At 28.3% G+C, this 26,167-nt stretch overlaps 2 protein-coding genes across 2 annotated transcripts in view; one reads left to right on the top strand and one right to left on the bottom strand.

Moving 5' to 3' along the window:
* The window catches only part of LOC113385337 (rho guanine nucleotide exchange factor 18-like), a 37,406-nt gene extending 29,907 nt beyond the window's left edge, over positions 1–7,499 (bottom strand). Inside the window, exon 1 of the mRNA XM_026623181.1 lies at positions 7,258–7,499. The gene's annotated coding sequence lies outside the window, so the exon portion shown is untranslated. The remainder of the gene's footprint in view (positions 1–7,257) is intronic.
* Positions 7,500–15,571: 8,072 nt separating this feature from the next.
* On the top strand, positions 15,572–25,812 carry LOC113363834 (alpha-tocopherol transfer protein-like). The gene is made up of 8 exons (XM_026606312.1): positions 15,572–15,779; positions 16,983–17,124; positions 22,768–22,913; positions 23,125–23,246; positions 23,702–23,853; positions 24,069–24,155; positions 24,293–24,451; positions 25,626–25,812. The coding sequence occupies exons 2-8, from the start codon at positions 16,987–16,989 to the stop codon at positions 25,719–25,721; spliced, it is 900 nt and encodes a 299-aa protein (XP_026462097.1). The 5' UTR covers positions 15,572–15,779; positions 16,983–16,986; the 3' UTR covers positions 25,722–25,812.
* The last annotated feature ends 355 nt before the right edge of the window (positions 25,813–26,167 follow it).

Below are 26,167 nucleotides of genomic sequence, written 5' to 3'. Positions count from 1 at the left end.
AAAATAAATATGCCAAATATGGATAACAGCTGAGTCTCATTCTAAAAATATACAATTTTCTTAGCAACAACTCATAGAACTTTTAAATTCTGATTGCTGTTTAAAAATAAGAACAAGAATATTCTAATATCAGTGTTTGTGTACAATCAGAATGAAAAATACTCAATATAATATTTCTGGAAATAATACGTGAACTCTAATAATGACTTTTGGCAAACACAGTAATATAATATATCTCATTCTATTCCACGGTAAACAAAACTCTAAAAGATTCGCAAACTTTCTTGGCATATGTATTATAAACGAAAAGTAAACATCGACATAAAACAGACCTGAAATCGAATCCAAAATGCACAATTAATTATAGTTTTAATTGCTCTATTTGATATCCCGTGAGCTATATATATACAATCGATACTAATAGATCTATTTATTTAAAATTGGTAATACTTTACTATTTCAAATTAATTAGATTCAAAACATCGGTAAGGTGCAGAAAATAATATCAAATCGTACCGCAGCTGTATAGAATCCTGTAATTTATGTTTACTTAATAAAAATAAAAATTGTTCAGTTATGAGAACCTATTTAGAAAAGTGTACTTTTAATTCGATTTTTCTTAGCTGAAACATTGATAACTTACAATAATATGTCCTTATTTCGCCAATCGCTGATATCAAAGCTTTTTGTTAAAAGAGTTTATTATTCTTATATATAAAAATGGACCTTTCGATCAAATGATCCGGTAAAACTCGAAAACGCCTAAACCGATTTGGCCAGCCTTAGTCTTGAAAAATTCGTGTCAATCCAGAGATGGTCGGAAAGGTGAGATATTATTTCAAAATCGCGTAGAAACTTTACATTTTTAATTTAAAATTTTTTGTAGAAGCGTAATTTGAATAAAACAATGGACGGTGGCTAATTCGTGAAATGTCAAACGTTTTTGACAGATGATTACATTTAATAGGATGTTTTTTGTGAATATTATTTAATTATGATTAAATTGTAGTAAGTAGTTTTGTTCGTAGTTATATTTATACACAAAAACGTTATTAAACGGATCGCAAGTGTTACTAGAAACTCAAAATATAAACTTTTTTGAAATGTTAATATGAAAATGCATTTTTTTTGCGTTTTTGGTTATGTGTATGCACTCTTTTTCTGCAAATCATATTTTTCTCAAACACGGAACTCTAAAAGATCTCATTTGTATAATTATATACTTATTGGTAGTATTTATAAAATATTTTCTAGGTTATATTATTTTTTATTTATGTTATTCAAATTCAGAACCTAAATTTCGTATCGATCAAAGGGACATTTTGTCGAATAGCATTTTTCCAGTTATAATTTCCCACAATTTATCGAAAAATAGATAGTAATATATGAAGGTCCGGGGTTAAAAAGGTCCACCACCTATGCGTCAAAAATCAGTAAAGTTAAACATTGTTTAACAACAATATTTAAAAGTAGAGGAAAAAAGATGTATAACCAGCTATAACCTTGATTCTTATGACTTTGCTATCTGGAGATAAACTGTAATCTTTGAAAATCCATAATAAGCGTAATTTCTTCAAGAGGTAGTTTGTTAGCATTAGTTAAAAGTGTAATTATTTTGTAAAAAAAACCTTTAAAACTAAAGTAAGACATTAAACCCGTTTGCCACCTGGCCGTTCCAAGTTACCCCGTCTATGAGGTAAAAAAGTCTAGGTCTATTTTTGAAAGATAGCAAAAAAGCACATTTCTACAATGATGAAGTAGCTGGCAGTAATCAGATATTTGTTCGTTTGAAATGTGTTATTTGTTATGATATAATTGGTTTGATTATTATAATATAATTAATATTTGCTCAAAGTCAAATTGGACCTTTGTGCCTGGCCCTGCTCTACATATACTATATGTATTATTATATATATTACTTTTTATTAAATTTACGTTAATTAATCGAATGTAACTTGAAACTTTTCGAAAAGCAGGTCAAAGAAGAAATACTTAATTCATTTTCTATCTCTCCTCGCAGAAATTTGAAAATTTTGTATAAGCTCAGTAGTATTATTTACAATTATACACAAAATCCGGAATCCAAAAAGAATCTGAAAAACTTGAAACGTAATCAATAAGGCGAAAGTCCAAAAAAGACTTGGATTGGATTATACTATGTTTTCTATAGAAAGTGTATAAAACTTCCAGTTTGATTGTATTGACAAAATGTAGACAAACTAATGAGGTTTATTGTTTTTATAATACCTCATTGTATATAGCATTCAAACAACACATCCTTATACACTTGAAGTATTAATCTTTTTGATTCTCTAGAAACTGTTTAAAATATACCTTACTTAGCAAAACAATGTTTGCCGGGTCAGCTAGTATACAAATAATCACTGTTTATAAGCCATATGATTTATAACATTATTAACGGCGTCAACAAATAACGCACTAAATATTAATCAAATACAATATTTCACGTCCTATGTAGCTTATAATTAAATTTACTTATTGCATTTAAATATATTATTGTTACCTAAAAATTCAAAAGTTAATTTCTTAAATCTGAATATATTTATATGTAAGTATTTACATAAGATGTAGAAAATGTTGTCTGTTAAGCCTTGGCTGTATTTACGTTTCTCATTACTTATAAACAAAGGAAAAAAATACTTGAAAACGAATAATATTTAAATTATAAATCACGACCAACTCCGAATGATTCAAATTATAATAAAAGAATTTTTATTATATTTAAATATTACGCGATGGTGTTATGAAAACCAAACAAGTTCATTATCAGAGAACTTATTTCTATGAAGTAATATTTAAAAATAGTTAATCGATTGAAACAAAACAACTATATTTAAAGATGTTTAAGTCCCTTTTCTTTTTCACATACAAGCGTTTTCTAACTAAAACGTAGAATCAATTTGAGCGTTAAAATTCCTCTGTAGTGGTGTATAATCCTCCTAACCGATTATCCTAATTTTGATAAATCTTTTTGAAGTTTGTTATGGGAATTTTTTAGCATTTTTTGAATTATAGAAAAATAGTTAGATTGTAGAAATAAATAGAAAAAATTATAAAAAAACGCTTATCATTTATTGACATTGAAAATATTTGAGGCATTGTTGAGAAAAAAGATTGCCATTTGTCATTACCTTTAAAATAGCATATTACAAGTTCTGATAAAGTCAGAATTAAAAGAGTTTTAATGCAATTAATGCGGGATGTGGTGAAGGAGAGCAAATTCTTTTCACTTCTGAACTTGAGATTAAGATTAACCGATTTGAATGGCTGATGTAGATGTGCTGATTAGTTTTTGGCAAAGGCAGGTCCAGCAGTTACGGAGATAAAGAGCAAAGAATGCAGAAAATAGAAATCGAGTTTTTGAGAGAATGGAGCATCCGATTTGAATGATCTAAAGAACATTCAATTGGTATAATGATTGGGAGAAGTGGTTATTAGTTTTTGACAAAGGCAGGCACAGCCATTTCGAAGATACAAAGCTAAATGTGCAAAAAATGGCAGTTTTTGGGAGAACTAAGCGTACGATTTGAATGATTGAAAGAACTTTCTGCTTGTTTTATAGACAAAATATAGACAAACTAATGGGGTTTATTGTTTCTATAATACATCATTGTATATATCATTCAAACAACACATCCTTATACACTTAAAGTATTAATTTTTTTGATTCTCTAGAAATTGTTTAGAATATAAATCATATAAAAGTACTAGATTTATTACAATACGTTATAAGACTTGACCTAATGATATGATAGATAATCAAACTATTATCTATCATATTATTTAATTATACTATACTATTAAATATTATAGATAATCTATCTATAATGTATTATACCGTGAGATATCTGTTTCACCATTAACTTATAATATGTTTTACTCCTTATAAATTTTACTCCTTAACCTACATATGTTTTACTCCTTGTAAATTATACTTCTTAACCTACATATGTTTTACTCCTTATAAATCTAAATTTCTATTATTATTATTATTATCTCTACCTATCTATTGTCAATACCGGGAATTGAACCCGGGACCACCGCGTGGCAGTCTCGCACCTTAACCACTACCCTATCGGGTACCCCCACCAATAATATAATATGAGACGCACTATTGTTACCGCGGTTCATTTTATAATTAATTAATTAATACTAAGGTGTCGCGACGACACGCGAAAAAAGACGATTGATCGTAGCGTTACGGTGGTGTAGTGGTTAAGGTCGTTGCCTGCCACGCGGCGGACCGGGGGTCGATTCCCGGTAGGGGTAAAAATTGCGCGTAAGAGATATTGTAGGTAATAGGATAATATAATAGATATAAGTGTATTCGGTATATAATGTAGGGATTGAGAATATAAGATGAAATATAGCGTATGGTAGATATAAGGCGTGGAATGCAACGTATAGGCTTTCGTTAAGGCTATTAAAATACACGAATAGGAACTTATGATGTAGGTGTTATCCTATAAGAAATATAAGAGTTACATAGATTTAATTTATAAATATTATTAACTTCGCGTAAGGTAATAAATTTTTTTATATATCTTTACGTTTCAGAGGTTTCTGAACATTTTGGCATACTTTAGAAAAAATGGATGTATGTGTGTGTGTGTGCGTGCGGACACAAATTTTCGTCGACGATTTCGGGAACACGGTTCAACAGATTTCAATTATTTAAAAAACATAGGATTGCTGTTGATAAGGAGACGTGCTGATTAGTTTTTTGCACAGGCAGGTCTAGCAGTTTCGAAGATACGGGGAAAAAGTGTCAAAAACGGTAACTCAGTTTTTAAGAGAACGAGGTGTCCGATTTTAATGATTCAAAAAACGTTTTACTTGTATTGACAAGGTGAAGAACTGATTAAATTTTTGGGAAAGCAGGTCCAGGTTATGGACTCTCAATAAAAATAAGTTAAAAAAATGTCATTTGGCGTTTAAAAATGTTTATTGGACATATGTACAACAAATTATCAGATATTTTATAGAGATTTTAATAATGTGTAGATATTTTGTGTAAATTTTTTTGGGTTCCGTACCAAGATTTGTATTACGGTACGGGAAGTTCCAGCAATTTGCCTTAAGGCACGATGCTATGCACCCCACTGTAAATTAAATTATCAGGTTTTTATATTATAATCTAATCCAATGATTTAATCTTATTATTGGACAGGAAAAAATCTACGAGTAAGGTTCATGTTAGTATACTACGAGTAAATTCATTCATGTTCTTATGATCTATACCAAAAATTGAATCTTATTGTTAGAGAGAAAAAGATCTATGAGGAAGAAGTGCTGATATAATAAGGTTTATTATGATTTAATTGCATTTTAAGTATTTTTTGTAATAAAATCTAATACAAACAATAAAATCTAATACAACAATATCGTGTATGTGGTTAAAAATGCCGTTGTATTGCCCATTCATCACAATTCTTTAAAATAAGGTGTCTGAAAGTATGACAAACCTCATATACGTGAGAACACGACAAGAATCTAAGCATCTTTTGATTGTTGTTCAATCATTAGCCAACATATCAGTATGAAATGGGAAATATTTTCTTAGTTCTCTTACAATTTGCATAAAAGCATATATTATTTTAAACAATGAAATCATGCAGGAATCTCACCAAAGCGTTAAAGTTATTTTAATAAATAAATGAAATAATAGAAATCAGCGAATCTTACGGTTAGATTACCACTGGGTGGATTCTGAATTTTTAATTAGTTAAATGAGGACTAAATCCTTAAAAGGATAGCATAGCATTGCATTTCATTATTTTCTTTGTATTAAATTATTATTTTTTTAATCATGTTTTAGAACAGCAATCACAACCTAACGTCCTATGAGCTGTTGGGCTGAAACTTCTCCTTCTTATTTTTTTAGATGGTAACCCAATGGTTAATCCATCCATATTTGATGATTTTTAATATTAGAATTAATCTAATAGGGCTGACATTTTGACATTTTGACATTTTTATTGGTGCAGCAATGCCGGGCAAGGGCTATTTTCACTTGGAAACATATTGCTATCTATATTTCCAAGTGAAAATCGTTGTCACTGCTGCCTGACAACAGGCTGTTCGAAGTGGGTATCGAACCCGGGACCTCTGAAACAAGTCCCGTCGCTCTTAACCGCTTACCTACGGGCGAGCCCTTGTATTAAATTATAATTATAATATTTAACGAATATTACAAAATATAATACTCTCCAGAAGTTAAATAAATTAGTGCATTGAAAGGTATTTCGGTATTTAATTTCTGCTTATAACACCAAAACATTTACTCATTTGTTTACATTTGGATTTAGATTTAATTTCTGTTTTTCTTCTATAAATTTATTTATAAATATTTCAATTGTAAACGTGAGTGCTGTTTACAAGAAATTCGAGAACATAGCATCTAGTATATTATTTATTATATTGACCAAGAATAGTTATACAAATTTATCAAGTTAAAAATAAGCTAAAGTTTGGTTTTATTTGAAGAGTATTATATATGGCAATATATAGTGAAAATGAAATTTTATTCATTTATGTATTCCGTATATTATTAATTGATTAATTCGTTATTTTAATAACTAAAAAATATTTTCCATATCTTGAAGCATTTAAAATTTTATACTGCAATTAATTTTTATTTTAGAGTGATGAATTTATATAATATTAATTAAATTATATAATAATAATTAATTATATAATATTATTATTTATAATATTTATTTTAATGATTAATATAATAATAATTAATTAATTTGTATAATATTAATAGTTATTAATTTATATTTTATTCATTTCAGGCATGATTAATTGCATACTATTTCATTGCATATATTTTATTACAGTTTTCAACTTGATAATATTAAATTCTAAGTTAAGAATTGTTGTTCTATTTACCATAATAAAAGTAAGACATATTAATATAATGGTTGCAAATTTATTTAATGCGAAACAGAATATCGAATAAAATAGTTTGTTATTATTCTTGATATTATTTAAAGCAATGTTTTCCCCTGCACTTAATTATCATAAATAAATAAAATTCATTTTCGATTGGAAGTTTCAGTAATCAAAGTTTTGTGCAAAACTAATATGTCTTATCTTATATTGTCATTCACCGAAACAGGTGATAAAAATTTGCGTAATCAATTATTGATAGCTTGTTAGTTTAAAAACTGAAGAATTAAATACAATACATGAAAATTTCCATTGAGTATGCAATATATAATAGCAATATACCTCAAACACAAATGCCATTTCAGGTAATCGAAGGAACTGTCATCACTGAAATAAATAAACACTAAAACCACTTCACTTAACTCAATTATATATTCACACAATAAATTACCTTATATCACATATTTCGTTAATTATTTATATAATTGCATTGCACTTTAATTAAAAATAAAACACAAAAAATGAAGAAACTACACTATAGTTTTGACATCACCTCACCTGTTACTTCAACTTAACCATATAAGCGGCCATTTTGAAATTACCGTATGTTGACGTCATCGCGTGAACTGCTCGAATTGATTATATTGCCAGATTGCCAAAAACTGAGCCGGATTTTCGCTTTATCCAGAAGCCAAACCCTTAAATGCCCTTAAATGATGTTATATTATAATAACTATCTATTTCAGTTTTCATATTTTTATATTTTTTATTAAATTACAAATAAAACCTTGCAAACCTTTTATATGGCTTTGAAGATTATAATTTTTATATATGAAAAAATCAAATCATTATTAAATTGTATTCTGATTATTGATTTAATACAAAAGAAGATTGCATATTGCATACATATTGCATTATATTACAAATCCATTATATATACAAAGAATGTTAAACAATTTGCCAAAGTTCTCAAAAGCTTCATTAATTATAAAGGTTTTTGCAATCATAGTAAAAAATGTATTAACTGAGTTTTGAAATATCGTTTCTTTCAAGAATATTGAAACGATAGTGTAATAGCATTTCTATTTTAACAATTAGTTATAATTCACTGCAAATTTAATGCAAATATTGCCAATAATATACCGGCGACAGGTAAGCAAACAACTTCAATGCGCTTTAATTTTGACAGATGGCACCATAGATAAAATATTTTGACAGATGGCACCATAGATGGCACGACACGTTTGTGAAGTGAGCCTTGTTTTAAAGTTTGCAACATTGATAAAATATAATATAAATCTTTTATTTAGTTAAACATTGCATCATAAGAAATAGTGTATTGAGCAGTATTAACTGAATTTTAATTTTTTTTTATTTCAAGAGTATAGCATTTCTATTTTAATTGAAATCCATTGCAAATTGAGTGCAAATATTGGTGACAGGTAAATAAACAACTTCAGTGCGCTTTAATTTTGACAGATGGCACCAGTATATAGTAAACTAGTAAAAAGTTGGCATCAATGATAAAATATAATATAAAACTTTTATTTTATTAAACATTACATGAAAATTTATAAAACAGATATTAAAAATTTAAAATATTTATAAAGTATTATCATGTTTAATTTTCTTCTCGATGGTAAAGTTTGTTTCGCCATGTTTCGCTATATATTTCGATGAGTTCATATTTCGACTTGATAATTTTGTCTTTTCGACGTTTTAAGTAATTATGAATCATTATTATATTATTATTATAAATCTTACGACGATGTTTATTCATAAAATGCTCCACGCATCTCGAAAATGTTAAAACCATTCGAAGCTACTCGATGAAGACTCACGTTGATTAGTTTTGCGATCAACCGAGTCGTTTTTCTGTTCCTAGAATTTACAGAAAAGTGCAAATTTTTAATCCACGTTCTCGCAAAAAACCTCAAAATTTGAAAACCGTTCGAAAGATATCAGTTGGGAACCGTACTGATGATTAGTTTTTGGCAATAATCGGCCAGGCCGTTTCTTCGTTATGAATTGTAAAAAAAAATTAGTTGATGTTGTTTATGAATTTTATGATGATAAAGGACATGGTACTTGATTATTATAGGTTTACAAAAAGTAAATTATTTATAAAAATTCATTAAAGTTTGGGATAACGTGACGCGTCAAAATTACTAAGTTCACGCCATTTCACGCAAATTCTTTAGGCTACATGCTATTTACAACTAATTGTCTTTAATTATTATTTAATAATTATAGCCTCTTAATGGGATATTAATGTTTAAAAAACATCATATACACGTTTATTTTTATTTACATATACTTTATGTTTGTTTTTTTTTTTAAATATCATCCATCTCCAGCTAAGATTTAATCTTTATGTAAAATGCAGCAACTAAGTATTTTCATAACTTGCAGTAAATTGATAAACTAATTTATTTTCAAACGATTATATTCAATTATGACATAACCAATAACCATCGATCATACGATTATACAGTCTATGATACAGAATTATCATTATGCACATTATAAGTAGACTTTTTGATCTAAATATGCGATTAGCGCGAATAAATGGATTTATTTGCAATTACAACTGAAGATCACCGGAAGTTTATAGAAAATGGACGGAAATGATCATGAAAATTGCAAAAAGGTAAGCGTTTAAAAATTTTATATGATATAAAACTAATGATGAAAATGGCCAATGAATTTCATGGTCGGCATTGTTTCATTTACCTACGTAGTTTATGTGAGATAAAACATACATTTAGTATTTTTATAATTTAAACATATTTCAACCGCTAAAATGTACGTGCAGCTTTCTTGGTTAAGTTTTTTGGGCTGTTCCATTCTATTCGTTGGTGTTACGGGAGTATATGAGGAGGTAAAAGTAGAAATAGGCTGAGAAACGATTTATGTTAATTAAAATGGTCCATCCTTCAATTCTATTAATATCCTAATTTTTGAACAAAATTTATTTCAAAACACTATTACAAATATTAACCATGTATAAGACAAATTCAGTAAAACGTGCTTAGCAGTTTTTCTTTTGGAATTATATCGAATATTATTCAGATCTTTTTTGTGTTTTTCATTCCATTCTAGTCCCAAATTAAGAATTAACCAGATTCTTTAATGTATTACAAAGTTATAACATTCCCTGCTGCATTCTTCATTTACTTATCGTTTACCTTGAAAGTGATAGATAATAAATGCATAACATATATATCTATACATAGTTTCGAAGTGTGGATATATCACCTAAAAGATGTTAATCAGGAATTTGCAGTTAGAAATATTACAATGGAATTAACTTATTCTGATACAAATATTATTTATATAGTAATAAATGGTTTATAGTCCAGTCAGTATAGTAAGTTCACCTCGGAATTCGAGATACTCAGCTGTAAGTCTGTAAATACTTGCATTTTGCACCCTAAAACTTGTCTCAAAACCTACATATATTGCGTACACCCTACCATATGTAGGTTTTAAGGCAACTTTTAGGATGCAAAATACAAGTATTTACAGACTTACAGCTGGGTTAAATGACTAGACTATTATATCAAAACCGCAGTGAGATGCCCTGAAAAAAATATCAAAAACTTTCCATTAAATTAACTGGTTCGGTCATAACAGCAAGCTCCAAGGATTTATTCCTACTTCTTCTTTTTCAAGAGTTATTTAAAATAAATTTCATTTTTATCACAAAAATAATATTTTATATCCCTTTTATGATAAATCATATCCTTTTCCAACATCTTTGTTAAACCTAGTTTCTAGATTATGATTTGTTTCATCATAAAGTTAATTTAAATAATTAGGCTGCTAATGAACAGACCTGGATGTGGTACGTTGGAAAACTTAAGGGCCAAACCTGGCGAATAGAACAAAATCCTGGAAGTTGGATTGTGTGGAAATGGTCGATGAAAGGTAAACATCATGTTTGAATTATCAAAAAAAAGTATTATAATATATATATATATATATATATATATATATATATTATAATTATAAAGAAACATATTTAAATATGCTTATTGTATAGTCCTAATATAATAGTTACACATTTGTGTTCGTAGATTCAGCAAATTTTGGACGGTGGTGACAATTTAAATTTTATACAATTGCAATATTAACTCCAATAATTATATATATATATATATATATATATATATTATATATATATATATACTAGCTGTACCCGTTTACGCTTTGCCGTAATTTAGTTTAAATTAAAAAGTTGAACAAAGATGTGTATTTCTTACATTTAGTTTAACATTACTACTACCTGCTCAACAATTTACCTACTCAACAATTTGTCTACGAATATATCTATCAACGTGTTAATCAATCTACCATTTTACCGGCTTACCAATTCACCTGTCAACCCATTTACCTGCTTTCCAATTTACCTGTCATCCCGTTCTAAATGTCTATCAATAAACCTGTTCAATAATTTACTTGTTGAACAATTTACTTGTTTAACAATTTGTCTACTAATTTACCTATCAACCTGTTTATCAATCTACCATTTTACCGTCCTACAAATTTACCTGTCATCCCGTTCTACATGTCTACCAATTAACCTGTCAGCCTGTTTATTTGTCTACATATTCGTCTAACTACCAGTTCTCCTCTCTACCATTATACATATCGTCCAATTTACCTGTCCACCAGTTTACCTTTATAAATTCTTTAATTATTTATTTACGCATTATAAAAAAATTAAAGCTCAAACTGATTCTACGATTCAGTTAGAAAACGTTTGTATGAGAAAAAGAAAAAGGCTGTTTTTTGGGTTTTCCCGGCAATTATTCGATACTTTCTCGCCGTAAGAACCATCCTTGGACTTCAACGAACATTTTAAAAAAAGAATTGGCCAAATTGGTCCAGGCTTTGTTGAGTTATGCGCTTACCAGTACATTTTGCGATTCATTTTTATATATAAGATAATTATTAAATTATATATTGTTAAATATTTATTCAGAGAAATCAAAAGCCTCCGCTTTTTTAAAATTGCTTATATGTAAAACTCATAAATATTGCATGTGAAATGAATTTTCAAGTAAAGTTATAATTAAAATTCAATTCTAGGGCGATCTGGTGCAGGTTTCTTTTACTCCGAAGAGAACATTATAGAAGTGTATATGAATGCAAAAGTTGATCATAAACGGCAATCATTGGAATGGACTTACATACCAGGAAAACCCTTAAACCTTTCATCGGTTAATATTGAAGGTTTATTCAACTATGTGGATGAAACTGGGATATTCAGCTTAATTGTCGGTAAGCATAAATAAGGAAAAAAATAGAATATTAACGATAAAACCATGTCTTAAAAAATCTGTAATGTACAAATGAAAATTACAAGTTCTATTTTTGTCAGATGGCTACGAAATTATAAACAAGCAAAAAATAGAAGAATCAACTAATGTTTGCAGTCTAAAACCTGATGACTATGAACTGAGTGAAGAAGCGACTGATTGGATAATAAATAAAGGAAAATTATGCAAAACAATAAATAGAACAAAAGATTACGGTGTAGACGATTTTCTAATTTATGGCAAGTAAAATAAATACTTTTCTACAAGTACAAATTTATATTTGATTTTTTTATCCAGTCGTTTTATCTCAACATCCTGCATATATTCCATCTGGTGCTGATCGCCGAAGATCGAAGAGGGAAGCTGAAACTGCAACGGAAACGGAAACAGAATGGGTAACCACACCTGCACCGCCTACCACTACAACGGAAGAAGAAGATGATTACGATGATGATGCACCGGAACCAAGTATTTTTGATACTATAATGGACATGATTATTTCTTTCTTTGGAAAAATAATATCTTTCTTTATGTAATAACATAATTATCTCCATGTACACAAAACCCCGTTAAGATTATTTTTAATTACTGGGTTATAAACGCGTCTTGAGCCAAAAGACTTATAATACGGTATAGGGACAATGAATCTTAGTGTAGAGATAGCCCTAAAGTGGCGTATTAGGCGAGAAATCATGTCAAGCGTAATCATCTTAACGGGTTTCTACTGTATATATACAAATATATATATGTATATTTGTATATACAAAAATATATAACAAAAACTTTTCTGATTGGTTCTATGTGAGCCAATTATGAAGACAAATACTAACCGAAATTAGTAAATAATTTAGAAAAATAAAATGTGTTTGATTTATTTATATATTCTTAATTAATATTTCAATAATTAAAATTTCAATTAAATTTGTTTTAATCTGTGAACTAATACCTTTTGTAAATATAAGACACTAAAACATTAATATAAATATTTAAGAATATTTAAATTACATTATGAATTACATTACGTGTAAAAAAATTTATTTGAAAAAAAAATGTTTTTGTTTAAAATTTTGACATTAGTAAATTTAAAATATTTTGATTCATTGCAGTATTTTTATTTTTTACATAATATTCATATTGTTTTGATTATTCAAATTATAACACTGTATAATTTAGCAACATCAAAAGTAAGTTCAAATCAATTTTATTAATTAATTTCAATAAATTAAATCATTTCATAAATCGATATTTTTATTCACAAAATTAAATTTATATTTTTAAAGTAATTTAATTACTGTACTAATTACTATTTAATTAAAATTGAACTTAAAAATTTAGTAGCTTCATTAATTATTTATTTATTTTATTATACAATTACACTAGAAAAACATGTTAATATCAAACATATTTTATTTTTAAAATCAGCAAAGATTATTTGTTTTGGTAGAATCTGACTTTTTCAAATCCAACAATCGGTTTTTCATTTTAGTTGAATAAAGAAAATAAGAATAAATATATAAAGACAAAATTTCATTATTTTAGGCGGAATAAAATTCATTAAAATATTTCATATGTAAATAAAAAATACGACATATTTTTCATGTGACTGCCATTCTATCCCTTGGATACGCCTAATTTTAATAATTTTAAATAATACGGAAAGTTACAAAGTAAAATATATCATATCACTAAATTTGATCTATAAAACAATAAACTAACCCAATCAATCTTGAATATGTACTTTTATTCTTAACAAGAATTAGTTCAAGAGTTGCATGATCAAAATTAGATGCAATATTCGAAGGAAGTTGAGATAAAACTGGATCAAAAAATATTAAATATAAATTTGAACTTGTACTAATATAAACATTTGACTTGCCATAAATTAGAGGCTCACCTCTCTTAAGCTAGCAAGACCAAATTAGCAAAATCGATCCGAACGTGTTGCAAGCTAGCAAGTTATAATAATCGCAAAAAAATCGAAAATGAAAATTTTTATATATCTTTACGTTTCAAAACCTTCTAAACATTTTGGCATACCTTAGAAAAAATGGATGTGTGTGTGTATGTGCGTGTGTGCGGATAAAAATTTTCATCGACGATTTCGGGAACACGGATAAAGCAATTTGATTAATTCAAAAAACATTCGATTCGTATTGATAAGGAGACGTGCTGATTAGTTTTTCGCAGAGGCAGGTCTAGCCGTTCCAAAGATATGGGGCAAAAAGTGCCAAAAACGGTAACTCAGTTTTTAAGAGAACGGAGCGTCCAATTTTAATAATTCAAAATTTTTAATAATTTCATGAAAGCAGGTCTAGCGGTTGCGGAGATCTATTAAAAAAAGTAAAAAAAAATGTCATTTGGCGGTCAAAAATGATCATTAGACATATGCACATCAAATTATTAGATATTTTATAGAGATTTTAACAATAAGTATAAAGTTTGTTATATTCCTATGGGTTCCGTACCAATGTTTATGCGTTAGACGGCGACACGGCGCTTACGCGCTTTGATATTTCATCTCTAAGCAGTACGATTGTTTTGAAAAAAAGTTCAGAATTTCCAAAATATTTCGAAATAAATTTTTCTTCAACAAGTCTTTTTTTTTTTAAAAAAAAGTTAATTTTTGTCAAAAATTTATAGTTTCTTAATTTGATCAGAGTAAATTTTCTTCAAAAATGTTAATCTTTTTTAAAAATAATAATTTTTGGTACGGGAAGTTCCAGCAATTTGTCTTAAGGCACGATGCCATGCGCCCCACTAGTTTTAGCTCTTTTTGACTTCAATACAGGCTTTTTCTCTGCAGGGCGGTCCGGCCGTCATGGGGTACTGATTTTAGTAGCCATTTTCGATTTTTTTGGTTTAATTTTGGTGGTACAAATTAGTACAAATTCGAATTAATCAATTTTCGTTTTATTTTTTTCCTTCTAATTCTAAAACATAAAGTGGTTTTGCTAGCTTAATATTAAAGCTAGCAGCGTCACATGATTTTTTTTAACGGCACTTGGTACAATTTCTTTGTGAGTTATCGTCTATATCACAGGCTCTTATTCTGTTTATAGTTAAAATTTTTGTTTTATCAATATTCATATCGACCAGTTAGGTGTTTTTATTTGTGTATTTTATGAACCATTGAACTTTGGTCCGATATTATTATTTCCATAAACGTCTGCATCAGAACAATGGCACTACGAAAGTTAGAATGTTAAAATTCCGTCAACAAGAACTCGTTTTGAGTAACAAAATCGTTGTATTCTCTTCATCGGTAAACAAATACGCATGTGCAGTTCTAGAAGTCAGTTCGCGCATGGAAAACTTACTGATTGTGAGAAAAACGTCAGGGACTATTATAACCTATCCAAGTTCTAAATTATTCATTTAAAATTCGTGTGAGTCAAATTATCAGTTACATAACGGTAAAAACAGTGCTGTGATATAAAAGATAATCAAAGAAATTGGCCAAATAACTTAACATATACCTGGTCTTTAGTTACCAAACTACTGCCAAGTTTTTGCATTTTATCATAACAGAAATTCGAACATGTAAGTATTGTAATTTCAAACAATCTTAGTGAAGAATTGTTCATACAATTTATTTATAATTATTATTTATTATATCAACATTATTATTTTTAATCACTATTAATATTTTTATATTTATTTCATTTTTTTTCTTTTTTTCTTTCCAATTTATATATTATGATGTAAAAAAAAATATCTTTGATATATTTGAAAATATTCAGAAATATTATTTTATGTAGAGTATTATATATTTTAACAAATACTTTATAGATAAAAATATTTAAATGATTTATAGGAAAAAAATTGATATAAAATTGATTAAACTAATATTATAAATTTGTTCTATTCAATAATTAACTTCCCGTAGGGCAAGTTATAGTAATCGCAAAAAAATCGAAAACATAAATTTTTATATATCTTTACGTTTTAAAACCTTCTGAACATTTTGGCATACCTTAGAAAAAATGGATGTATGTGTGTGTGTGTGTATGTGCGCGTGTGCGCGTGTATGTGTGTGTGTTCGGATACAAAATTTCGTCGACGATTTCGAGAACACGAATGAAGCGATTTGAATAATTCAAAAAACATTCGATTCGTATTGATAAGGAGACCTGCTGACTAGTTGTTGGCAAGGGCAAGCCGTTCCGAAGATATAGGACGAAAAAGTGCCAAAAACGGTAATAATAATTTATGGTACGGTAAGTTCCAGCAATTTGCCTTAAGGCACGATGCTATGCGCCCCACTAGTTTTCATTTTTATGAGAAAGCAAAGGTTTAATTGATATTCATAATAATGTTTCTTCCTATTTAAAAATGATTTGTTTATTCTTTTAAAGTACGGCCCGTCGTGATTTAATAGTTAGGAATTCGGGCACAAACTAATCTCGGGTTTATTCGCAACCTAGGCCAGCTCGATATCAAGCAGCATGATAGCAAATTTTCACTTAGGTCACAGATCTTAAGAGAGCATTGCTGCAGTTTAAATACACCAATAATATTAAATATACATATTTTGTGTATATAGTCTACACATAAAAAAGAGTGGTTGACCTCTCGATAGGTTACGCTCTCGTGAATAATTCTAGGTTAAGATTATAGAAAATGTAGTGATCGCTGTTAAAAAATATTTGTATAATTTAGTATAGTGTCATCCCACCAATTAAAAATATATATTTTATAGATCAAAAAAATATTCTAATGCTATTATGTTATTTCTTTTTCTAGTTAAATGTCACAAATAGCTTCACACGAATTGGGATATGACCTCCACGAAGCTTTAGACAGATGCAACGCCGAAGAAAAAGATCTCCGAGCCCTCAGGGAACCACCAATTCCGGGGGTACCATCAAATATAACAGACAAACAGGTAAATACTAGAATTAACGCTTTTCAATATATCTCTACAAAATTCTCATAACAAGTACATTCAGAATGACTTGAAACGTCGAGAAAATTAGCCAATCGGATTTTCTAGCGAAAATAAAAACTTCTCCGGAATATCATATAGTATGATAATCAGATAATATATTAAAACAACAATTCGAACTAAATAGACACATTATACAACCATTGTATCTTCAATTTCAAATTACATAATTAGTGGGAAAAAAAATTTCTAATACATATTATAATTACAAATTACTTGTGGATTGTTCATCTTTATAACTTTCTCTATCTAAGAAACACAAAACTAGCGGAAATACGGAAGGCAGGTGAAAATTTATGATAAAACCGGCACTCTATCGCCAATTATGCAATTGATGGCATATTATGCTTGAAATAACGGTTATATACAAACGTAAATTAACACGATGACCTTTTGATTAGTTAATATTAATAGAAAGTGTTTTCTTTCTAATAGAAATTTTCTAGCCGGTTTCGGATCGGTTTCTTATATAGGACATATATTTGAAGGTTATGTACAATAATTTGATTATTATAAAATCGTTTTTTTTAATATAAATAATAGTAATAACAAAGAGAGATCTTTTAGAGTAACAGATTCTGCTTATATACAGAAATATAAACATTTTTGTAAATCATATTATGAATATAATTGTTTTACATTAATATAAAACATGTAATAGAACATGCGCAATTCGATCTATTTAAAATTCCTGAGATCTAAATCTAATCCATAACAATCACTACATATACGTGGCTGGAATACTTCGATTTTATTCTATTTCATATTAGAAAGAGAACAATAAATTTATTTATTTTTACAATAAACCACATTATTAAACTTTATACTCTAGTCGAACCATTTTGGGTCTGAATTTTTTTACTGTGCTCCGATTTCCATGAAATTTTGGAATTAGGTTCATCTCCGCCACCACCCCTCGGGGAAATGGCATCCCTTCTCAGTTGCGTAATTTTATTTTTTCAAAATATCGTCGGATATCGATAGAATAACTAATTATAAGAAAAAATGTCTCTTAAAGTTTTTCAAAAAAACTAATACCTTTCAACTTCTACTAAAAACTCATATATTTTTGGCGTTTTTCTTCGCTTTTTGCAAATATCTCCTAAAATATGCATTTTAACGAAAATCATGTAATGAGCAAAATAATGTCAATAAAATCCTAATGAATCGGTATTTTATAAAGTGTTTTAGACATTAAGCTAGATTTGAAAGAGCAAAGTCATTTTTTATTTCGGACCTTTAAGCTCTACTCTACTCTATCCATTTTATAATATAACTAATCATCTATGAAAATTATCTTAAATAGATATAAAAGATTGTTATGAGTCTTTTCTGTTGCAACTAGTATGACGTCGGTACTTTGAATAATGCAGAATTTAAATATTTTAAAAATGCAGCAAAATGCAATGATGCAAGCAATTTGCGGTATTATTATTAACCGGTTTGAAAACTATTATCATTACGCATTTAGTGACGCTTATGAGGACTTGTTTCATCTATATAACAATTATTATTGCCAACAAAATGACTAGACAACGAATTATAATACTTTGTATTATTCCTTTAAAAGATGATGTTTATTATCTTATTTTCCAGACCTGTATTAATTGTTACTAATTGCAAGATTTTGCGAAAAACATAGTTAATTGCAAACTTAATTATTTATATTATTTGCATAATAATATTTGATTGTCAAGAAACTTTTAACTAAACTTATCAAGAAATTCGAGAATTTATATACTTCTTCATGTAAATTTATTGATAAAATTTATTTTATAAAATTATGGGTTTATAGTGAAATATTTACAAAATTATCTTCTATAAGTACAAGAACTGTTCATACAGCAAATTCAATTTCTAAAATAAATAATAAACGAGGATAAATAAAAAAATATTAAATAAAGTCGGAATGAAATTTACTATAAAACATGGCTCATTTATTTTGCTTAACCGTTTTATCACACATACTTGTTAGACATTTATTTACTTATATGTTTAGAGTCTAAGTATGTCTATTATTCAAATTCCAATACGAGTATACAAATATTTGTATATTTCAATTTAAACCAAGAATATATTTTTATGCAGTATGAAATATATTTTATTATTAAATTTTCCACAGAACGACTTATTTGTTATTTTAATTTTGAAATATACGAAATGCTTTTATAATTATACTATAGTTTATAGTTGCACTAATAAATGTGTATGCTCAAATTAGATATAAAGATACGCTAAAAATAACTAGTGGGGTGCATGGCATCGTGCCTTAATGCAAATTGCTGGAACTTCCCGTACTGTAATTAAAAATCTTGGTGCGGAACCCAAAAAAATTTACACAAAATGTGTACACATTATTAAAGTCTCTAAAAAATATCTGATAATTTGATGTACATATGCCCTATAAACATTTATAGCCGCCAAATGACATTTTTTTAACGTATTTTTATTGAGAGTCTATAACCGCTGGACCTGCCTGACCAAAAATTTAATCAATTCTTCATCTTGTCAATACAAGTAAAAATGTTTTTTGAATTATTAAAATCGGACGCTCCGTCCTCTTAAAAACTGAGTTACCGTTTTTGGCACTTTTTGCCCCGTATCTTCGGAACGGCTAGACCTGCCTTTGCCAAAAACTAATCAGCACGTCTCCTTATTAATTCGAATCGATTGTTTTTTGAATTATTCAAATCGGTTGATGGGTGTTCCCAAAATCGTCGACGAAAATTTGTATCCGCACACACAGACAAACACACACACATACATCCATTTTTTTAAGGTATGCCAACATGTTCACAAACCTCTGAAACGTAAAGATATACAAAAAATTTCATTTTCGATTTTTTTGCGATTACTATAACTTGCCCTACGGGAAGGTAAAAAATGATTTCATATGTTAATAGTAAAGTAAGAATTATTTGCAATGCTACGATTTTTCTCTATTAGTTCTCAAAGCACGATGAGCCTTTGGCTAGGCTAAAGGTTGTTTTAAAAGAATTTATTAAATTATCGCGAATTTATTAAATTACTTGTAGTATTTTATTATTTGATCTATACATTTGCATATGTAATTTATGAATTTACACTATACACTAAACTAGTCCAGACGACCTCGACACAGATCAACCTTTGTTTTATTATGCTGTTCAGTTGACCTGATTTAAGTAATATACTTTTCATCACACGAATGCTGCTTTAAATTTATTGTAGTTTTTAATACAAGTTCTAATAAAAATTGTTTGTATCATGGTTACGTAAATGCAAACTAGGAGCAAATGGCACATAATGCATAAATTGCAAAAACTTTTCGCGATCTATATAAATAATCGACTTAAGAAATCAGATTTAGCTAATTAGATCATTTTTACAATTATTCATTGCAAAAATATAGTATTCACTATCACTAATGACGAATCAATATGTTTTCTTAAGATGTTTGCTAAGACATTTAATCTTCACCAAAAACTAATCAACCCAATTGCCAACTGATGGCTTATAAATTTTGTGACAAATATATTAAGTGAATTTAAAATATAATAACTGTAATTTCTAGTTAATTTATATTACACTGTATTCTAAATATATTTTATTTAAGTGCGGACATCAACGATTCACATAATATAAAAGGTTGTTTGGAAAGTCACTTCGTTTTTTTACCACCAGAAATAACTATTTTTTTGAACCTAATTTTACACTTAAGCTCTATAATTAATATATAATTTGAAAACTTATAACTTAACTTAAGGCCTGTGCGTAAAAATTCTAATCAATTACATGCAGTAGTTTTGGATGGTGCCACTTTGAGTACGGAAATAATTAAGCAGCATTTGCGACATATTTTACTCTTTTGCTATATAAAAGGTAAAAATACGGCTAAAGTCAAAATGAAATTGACCGATATGTACGGAAATGATGTGTTGATAATACTGCAGTGCCAAAATTGGTTTGCTAAATTTCATTCCTGGTGAATTTGATGTCCAAGATGCACCAAGTTGAAGCCGATAAAGACGCAAGAAAGGTGTTAGTTGATGCAAACCAGCGAATAACAATACATTAGATCCCATTAAGTTGAAATTTATCAAATTTAACAGTTTATGAACACTCAAAAGGTCTGGGATTTTCCTCCAAACTCAATGTATGGTTCTCATAGAAAGAAACCTGTGTCGTCGCACTGGTGCCCGCGATTCACATTTGAAAAGTCCTGAAAATTATCAGGTTTTGAAGCGAAATTGTCACTAGGAATGTCAAATGGGATGTAAAAAATACGATACACGCAATTGCCCTTGAAACAAAAAAGAAGAACCTGCTCAAAACAGGTGCAAAGCTGAAATTTGCCAGAAAAGGGTGATGCATTATGTTTGGTAAGATTTTGAAGTTGTTCATTTTTCAGCTTTTTCAGGATAACGTAACGGTTAATTCGAATGCCTTATGTCATCAGCTGGAATGATATACTTCAATAGAAAAGGTCAGAATTAACCCAAAAGCAAGGTATATTTCTGCAACAAAACGTCGCAAGACCTCACATAAGTTTGGTCAATCGTCAAAAGTTTTTGTAGCTTGGATGGGACCCAATGGCATATTCATCATAATCTTCAGACCTGCCATCATTGGATCATTATTTGTTACGGCCTCTGAAAAAAATTTTAGAAAACTATTACCTCAAATCGGCATGTCAAAAAGCACTTTGATCAGTTTTTAGCCAATAACGAGTAAAGAATTTATGTTCTCGAAATTGTGTTAATACCAGAAATATGACAAAAGATGTTCAGTCAAAACTGCTAATACATAATTCATTAAAGTAATTGTTGATTGTACGAAAATTGAGTGCCAAAATATCTATAAGAAACTAAGTTACTTTCCGAACAACCCAATACATATGGTGTATAACTTAAGAACGCGACTTACTATTCCAAACGTTAATAAAATTTTATAATTAAACCACTTCGCTTATAATATTTTGGGATGCTCGCTAAGACAATAAATTTCATTCATTATTAAGCAAAGTTTCATTAAAATCAATAAAAAGGATTTCAATAACAGTTAATAGCGAAGGTCTAGGCAAAGTTTCAATTTAAAAAATTCAACAGTTGATGCGGCCTGGCCAATCTTTACCAATTAGCACGATTTTCAATTGCAAAATTTCTAAAAGTTTTTGAATTTTCAAGATGCATTCAAAATTTTTGTCGAAAATATGATGAAAAATTTTGCTCTTATCTGCTAAGTTTTGAGTGAAATATTTGAATGCAATTATTGTAAGATGAACCGTGCAGTTTGACTACTTAAGTAGTAGAAATTTCCCTGAAAATGCCCATCATTCACTTGTTGTCACTTGTTAGAATAACTTTGAGACAAAAATCTGTCTACTTTCGTGCATATTATTATCTCAAGAACAGTGAGATAAACTCAAAGACAAATAAAATGTAGTAATTAAAAGTCTAAATCCAAGCTTTTATATAATCTTTTGTATTAGGAAGCTCGTATCATAATATTATAGAGATCAAGACTTCTACTTCAAAATTTTATTCAAAATTTAATTCAATTATTAAAAGTTTTTTTTTATTATTTTCTATCTTGTATTTTTAGTTGCTGTTATTTCTAAATGCTTGTGGAGATGTACCACAAGCCCGCCAATGTCTAGAAGCTTATTATGACGCTCGAAGAAATGCTCCTGAACATTTCAACAACAGAGACCCGAGATCAGATGAGATCTTACAATGTCTTCAAGCACAGTAAGTAATTGTTAATTACCCCTTATTTTAATTTTTATATCACACAATTATACGTATTTAGTTTTTATTGAAGACCGGCTTAAACAACGACATTGTACTGAGCACAAATAATTTTTCCAGTATTGAAACTCATTGTTTTGAATGTTTCGTATATAATTTATGTGTCAATAATAATAGAATATATATTAAAATTACAATGATCTAATTTCAGAGAATACATTCTTTTGCCACCAACTGCTGATGGTCATGATGTCATATTTCATAGACTTTTCCAAACTGCACCATCCGCTTATAATTACGACCAGGCGATAAGAACGTTTTTTATGACCATAGGTAAATAATGAAGATTTTTATACTTTGTATCAATTTTTTGAAAAATGACTTAGATTTTTTTTATGTTATCTCGAATCGTATTTTGACAACAAAATTGAAAAAAAAGTATGTAAATCACGGATATAATGATCAGAGACATAGACTCTGATTCTGAGTAAAGAAACACTACCGACGCAATAAATAACGACATGAAAAGTAAGAAACAGATTTTTTTTTATAAAACTGCTACATTTACTACTTTTTGGAGCATGGATCAGAAACATGGACTCTAAGAGACGAGAAAGACCCGATTCTAGCACAACCGACAAAAAACAAACTTCACGAAAAGGAAAAACAGACTCTACTGACGAGCAAACTTAATTCACATAAAATGAAAAAAGACTCTACTGACAGACAAGTAAACGGAGTTCCAAAAAGTTCAATTTTTTGAAAAATTATTTTAATTTTTATTACAGACATGTGTTTATATACTCGAGGACCAAGACCAGGTTTGGTATTTTTATTCGATATGAAAGGCGTTTCTTTGGGGCATTTGACCAGACTTCGAGTTGCAGGGACGAGGAAGTTTTTTAAATACTTGCAAGAGGCACTTCCGGCTAAATTAAAGGTGATTAGAGGTTTAAATTTATCGGAAAATATATTTATAATCATTATTGTATTTATATTACTTAATGTTATTACATTCATAATCAATTATATTATTATCTATAAATGTATTTTGTGAAAAAGAAGTTTTATATTATTGAAACATTATTAATTATTAATTTAACATTTGTTATATTTTAATTATTATTTTATTAACTAAATATTGTTTAATTTTAGGCCATTCACGTAGTGAACGTCGTACCGTTTTTCGACAAAATTCTTCTTTTGATAAAACCATTCATGAAAAAGGAACTTATGAACATGGTAAAAAATAACATTCATATTTTTTATTAATTATAATTTTAATTAACGGTTATTGGTAAATTTGGTGTAATTTCTTATCAAGTTAAATAGAAATATTTAAACATAAATTAGTGAGTTAACAATAATAATAATTTCAGTTACATATCCATACCGGAAATATAGATATGCAAAAATTTTATGAAGAAGTTCTACCCCGGTCGGTATTACCATCAGATTTTGGTGGCGATTTAGCAGATTGCAGAACATTGCACCAAGAATTTTGTGATAAGCTGCAAGCCCACGCCTCGTATTTTGTGGTAAATCAATATTCAATTATTTAATTGATTAATATTTAATAATTATCAGTAAATCTAATCGGAATTTACTCTCCGTTTCCGTACTCATATGCAAAATTTATTGGTTCCCTCCTTTCAAATAATTCAATCAAAAGTCATTCAAGACATTCAATACATTTAATTTTCAAGTAAATGTTTTGCTATCTATATTTAATAGATGCACAATAAAATTTATTTTTTTGTTGCAAATATTGATATTGAAATAAATTGAAATAAATATTATAAAAATATATAAACAACTTCGAAAATCAGTGCATATTAATAGGCAGACATATATTAGCATTAAGTAGGTATTTATTAAACCCATTAACAAATCCTATTTAATTTAAATCATACTAAATATTAAAATCGTATTAATCTATATATCATTACGTTTCAAAGTCTTTTAAATATTTTGGCATACCTTAGAAAAAATGGATGTGTGTGTGTGCGCGTGTGTATGTGCGGATACAATTTTTCGTCGACGATTTCGAGAACACGGATCAACCAAATTGAATAATTCAAAAAACATTCGATTCCTATTAATACGGAGACGTGCTGATTAGTTTTAGAGAACCGAGCGTCCGATTTGAATGATTCCAAAATCATTTTATTTGTATTGACGAAATGAAAAACTGAAGAAATTTTTGGGCAGGTAATTGAATAAAATGCCATTTGGCGAAAAAAATGATCACTAGATATATGCACATCAAATTATCACAAGTTTTATAGATATTTCAGTAATAAGAACAAATTTTGTTCACTTTTATATGGGTTCCGTACCAATGTTTATTCGATACGCCTTGACGCGGCGCCCACGCGCTTCTATATTTTGTTTCTACGCAGCTACGTATCGCAATTGCTTTGAAAAAAGTTGAAGATTTCCAAAATATTTCAAAGTATAAAAAAATCAAAGTTTTGATAAAGGTCAATTTCACCATGTATTGCTATTATTGTTAGAATTATATTATGAGAGAAGATATTGTAGATTTACTTAAAAAATAGTGTAGTGCAAAGTTACTGTAATTTGTAAGAATTATTTAAAAATGTCCGGGTTTTATCTAAAAATAATATATAATTGTTAATATAATTTGGTCTTTTTTACAAAAAATATAAATAGTTTTCTAATTAAACCGAATTTATTATATTCTTCCAGGCTGAAGAACAGCAAAGATCTAATGTACTTCAAGCAAATGGCAAGAAAAAACAAGTCACACCCGAAGCACAATTTCAACGTTTAGAGATTGATTAATTATAAATTATTGACTGTTTCTTAGTAAATTGTTATTGGTTAAATACATTCCTTTATATACATATCGTGATCGGTTCAAGTTTTAATATTGTTGACATGACAAATTTGTTTAGAAATATTTATATAAAAAATATAAATAAAATTTTATAATCAGTGTTTTACTCAATTTGTAAAAAAATTTAAAAAAAACTTTTAAATCCAACTAATCAGTATGTACCCTCCAGTTCAGCCAAAATAATATTCATTAGATAAAAACGATTTTTTATACTTAATTTTGGAACATAATTTTGGAAACATGAACAAAAGATAAATGATGAAGATAATATTCCAGCACCAATTTTGTATTTGTATAATAAATATCATTAGAGATAAAAGAGATTTAGAGAATATTTCTTCGTGCAAAGCTCATATAATAATCCAGTCATTATAGTAAGTTCACTTCAGAA

Source organism: Ctenocephalides felis, unplaced genomic scaffold, assembly GCF_003426905.1.
Source record: "Ctenocephalides felis isolate EL2017-DRISC unplaced genomic scaffold, ASM342690v1 CF-g0.4_SCAFFOLD_00845, whole genome shotgun sequence".
Lineage (NCBI taxonomy): Eukaryota > Metazoa > Arthropoda > Insecta > Siphonaptera > Pulicidae > Ctenocephalides > Ctenocephalides felis.
The sequence above is the reverse complement of the archived record's forward strand: the minus strand, read 5'-3'. Positions and strand labels throughout refer to the sequence as shown.

Excerpts from the sequence above, each read along its gene's own strand:
- LOC113363834 (XM_026606312.1), top strand. The coding sequence starts at position 16,987 with ATGTCACAAATAGCTTCACACGAATTGGGATATGACCTCCACGAAGCT. Across the intron at positions 17,125-22,767 it reads CAAATATAACAGACAAACAG|TTGCTGTTATTTCTAAATGC; the intron begins GTAAATACTAGA and ends TTGTATTTTTAG. Across the intron at positions 24,452-25,625 it reads CCCACGCCTCGTATTTTGTG|GCTGAAGAACAGCAAAGATC; the intron begins GTAAATCAATAT and ends ATATTCTTCCAG.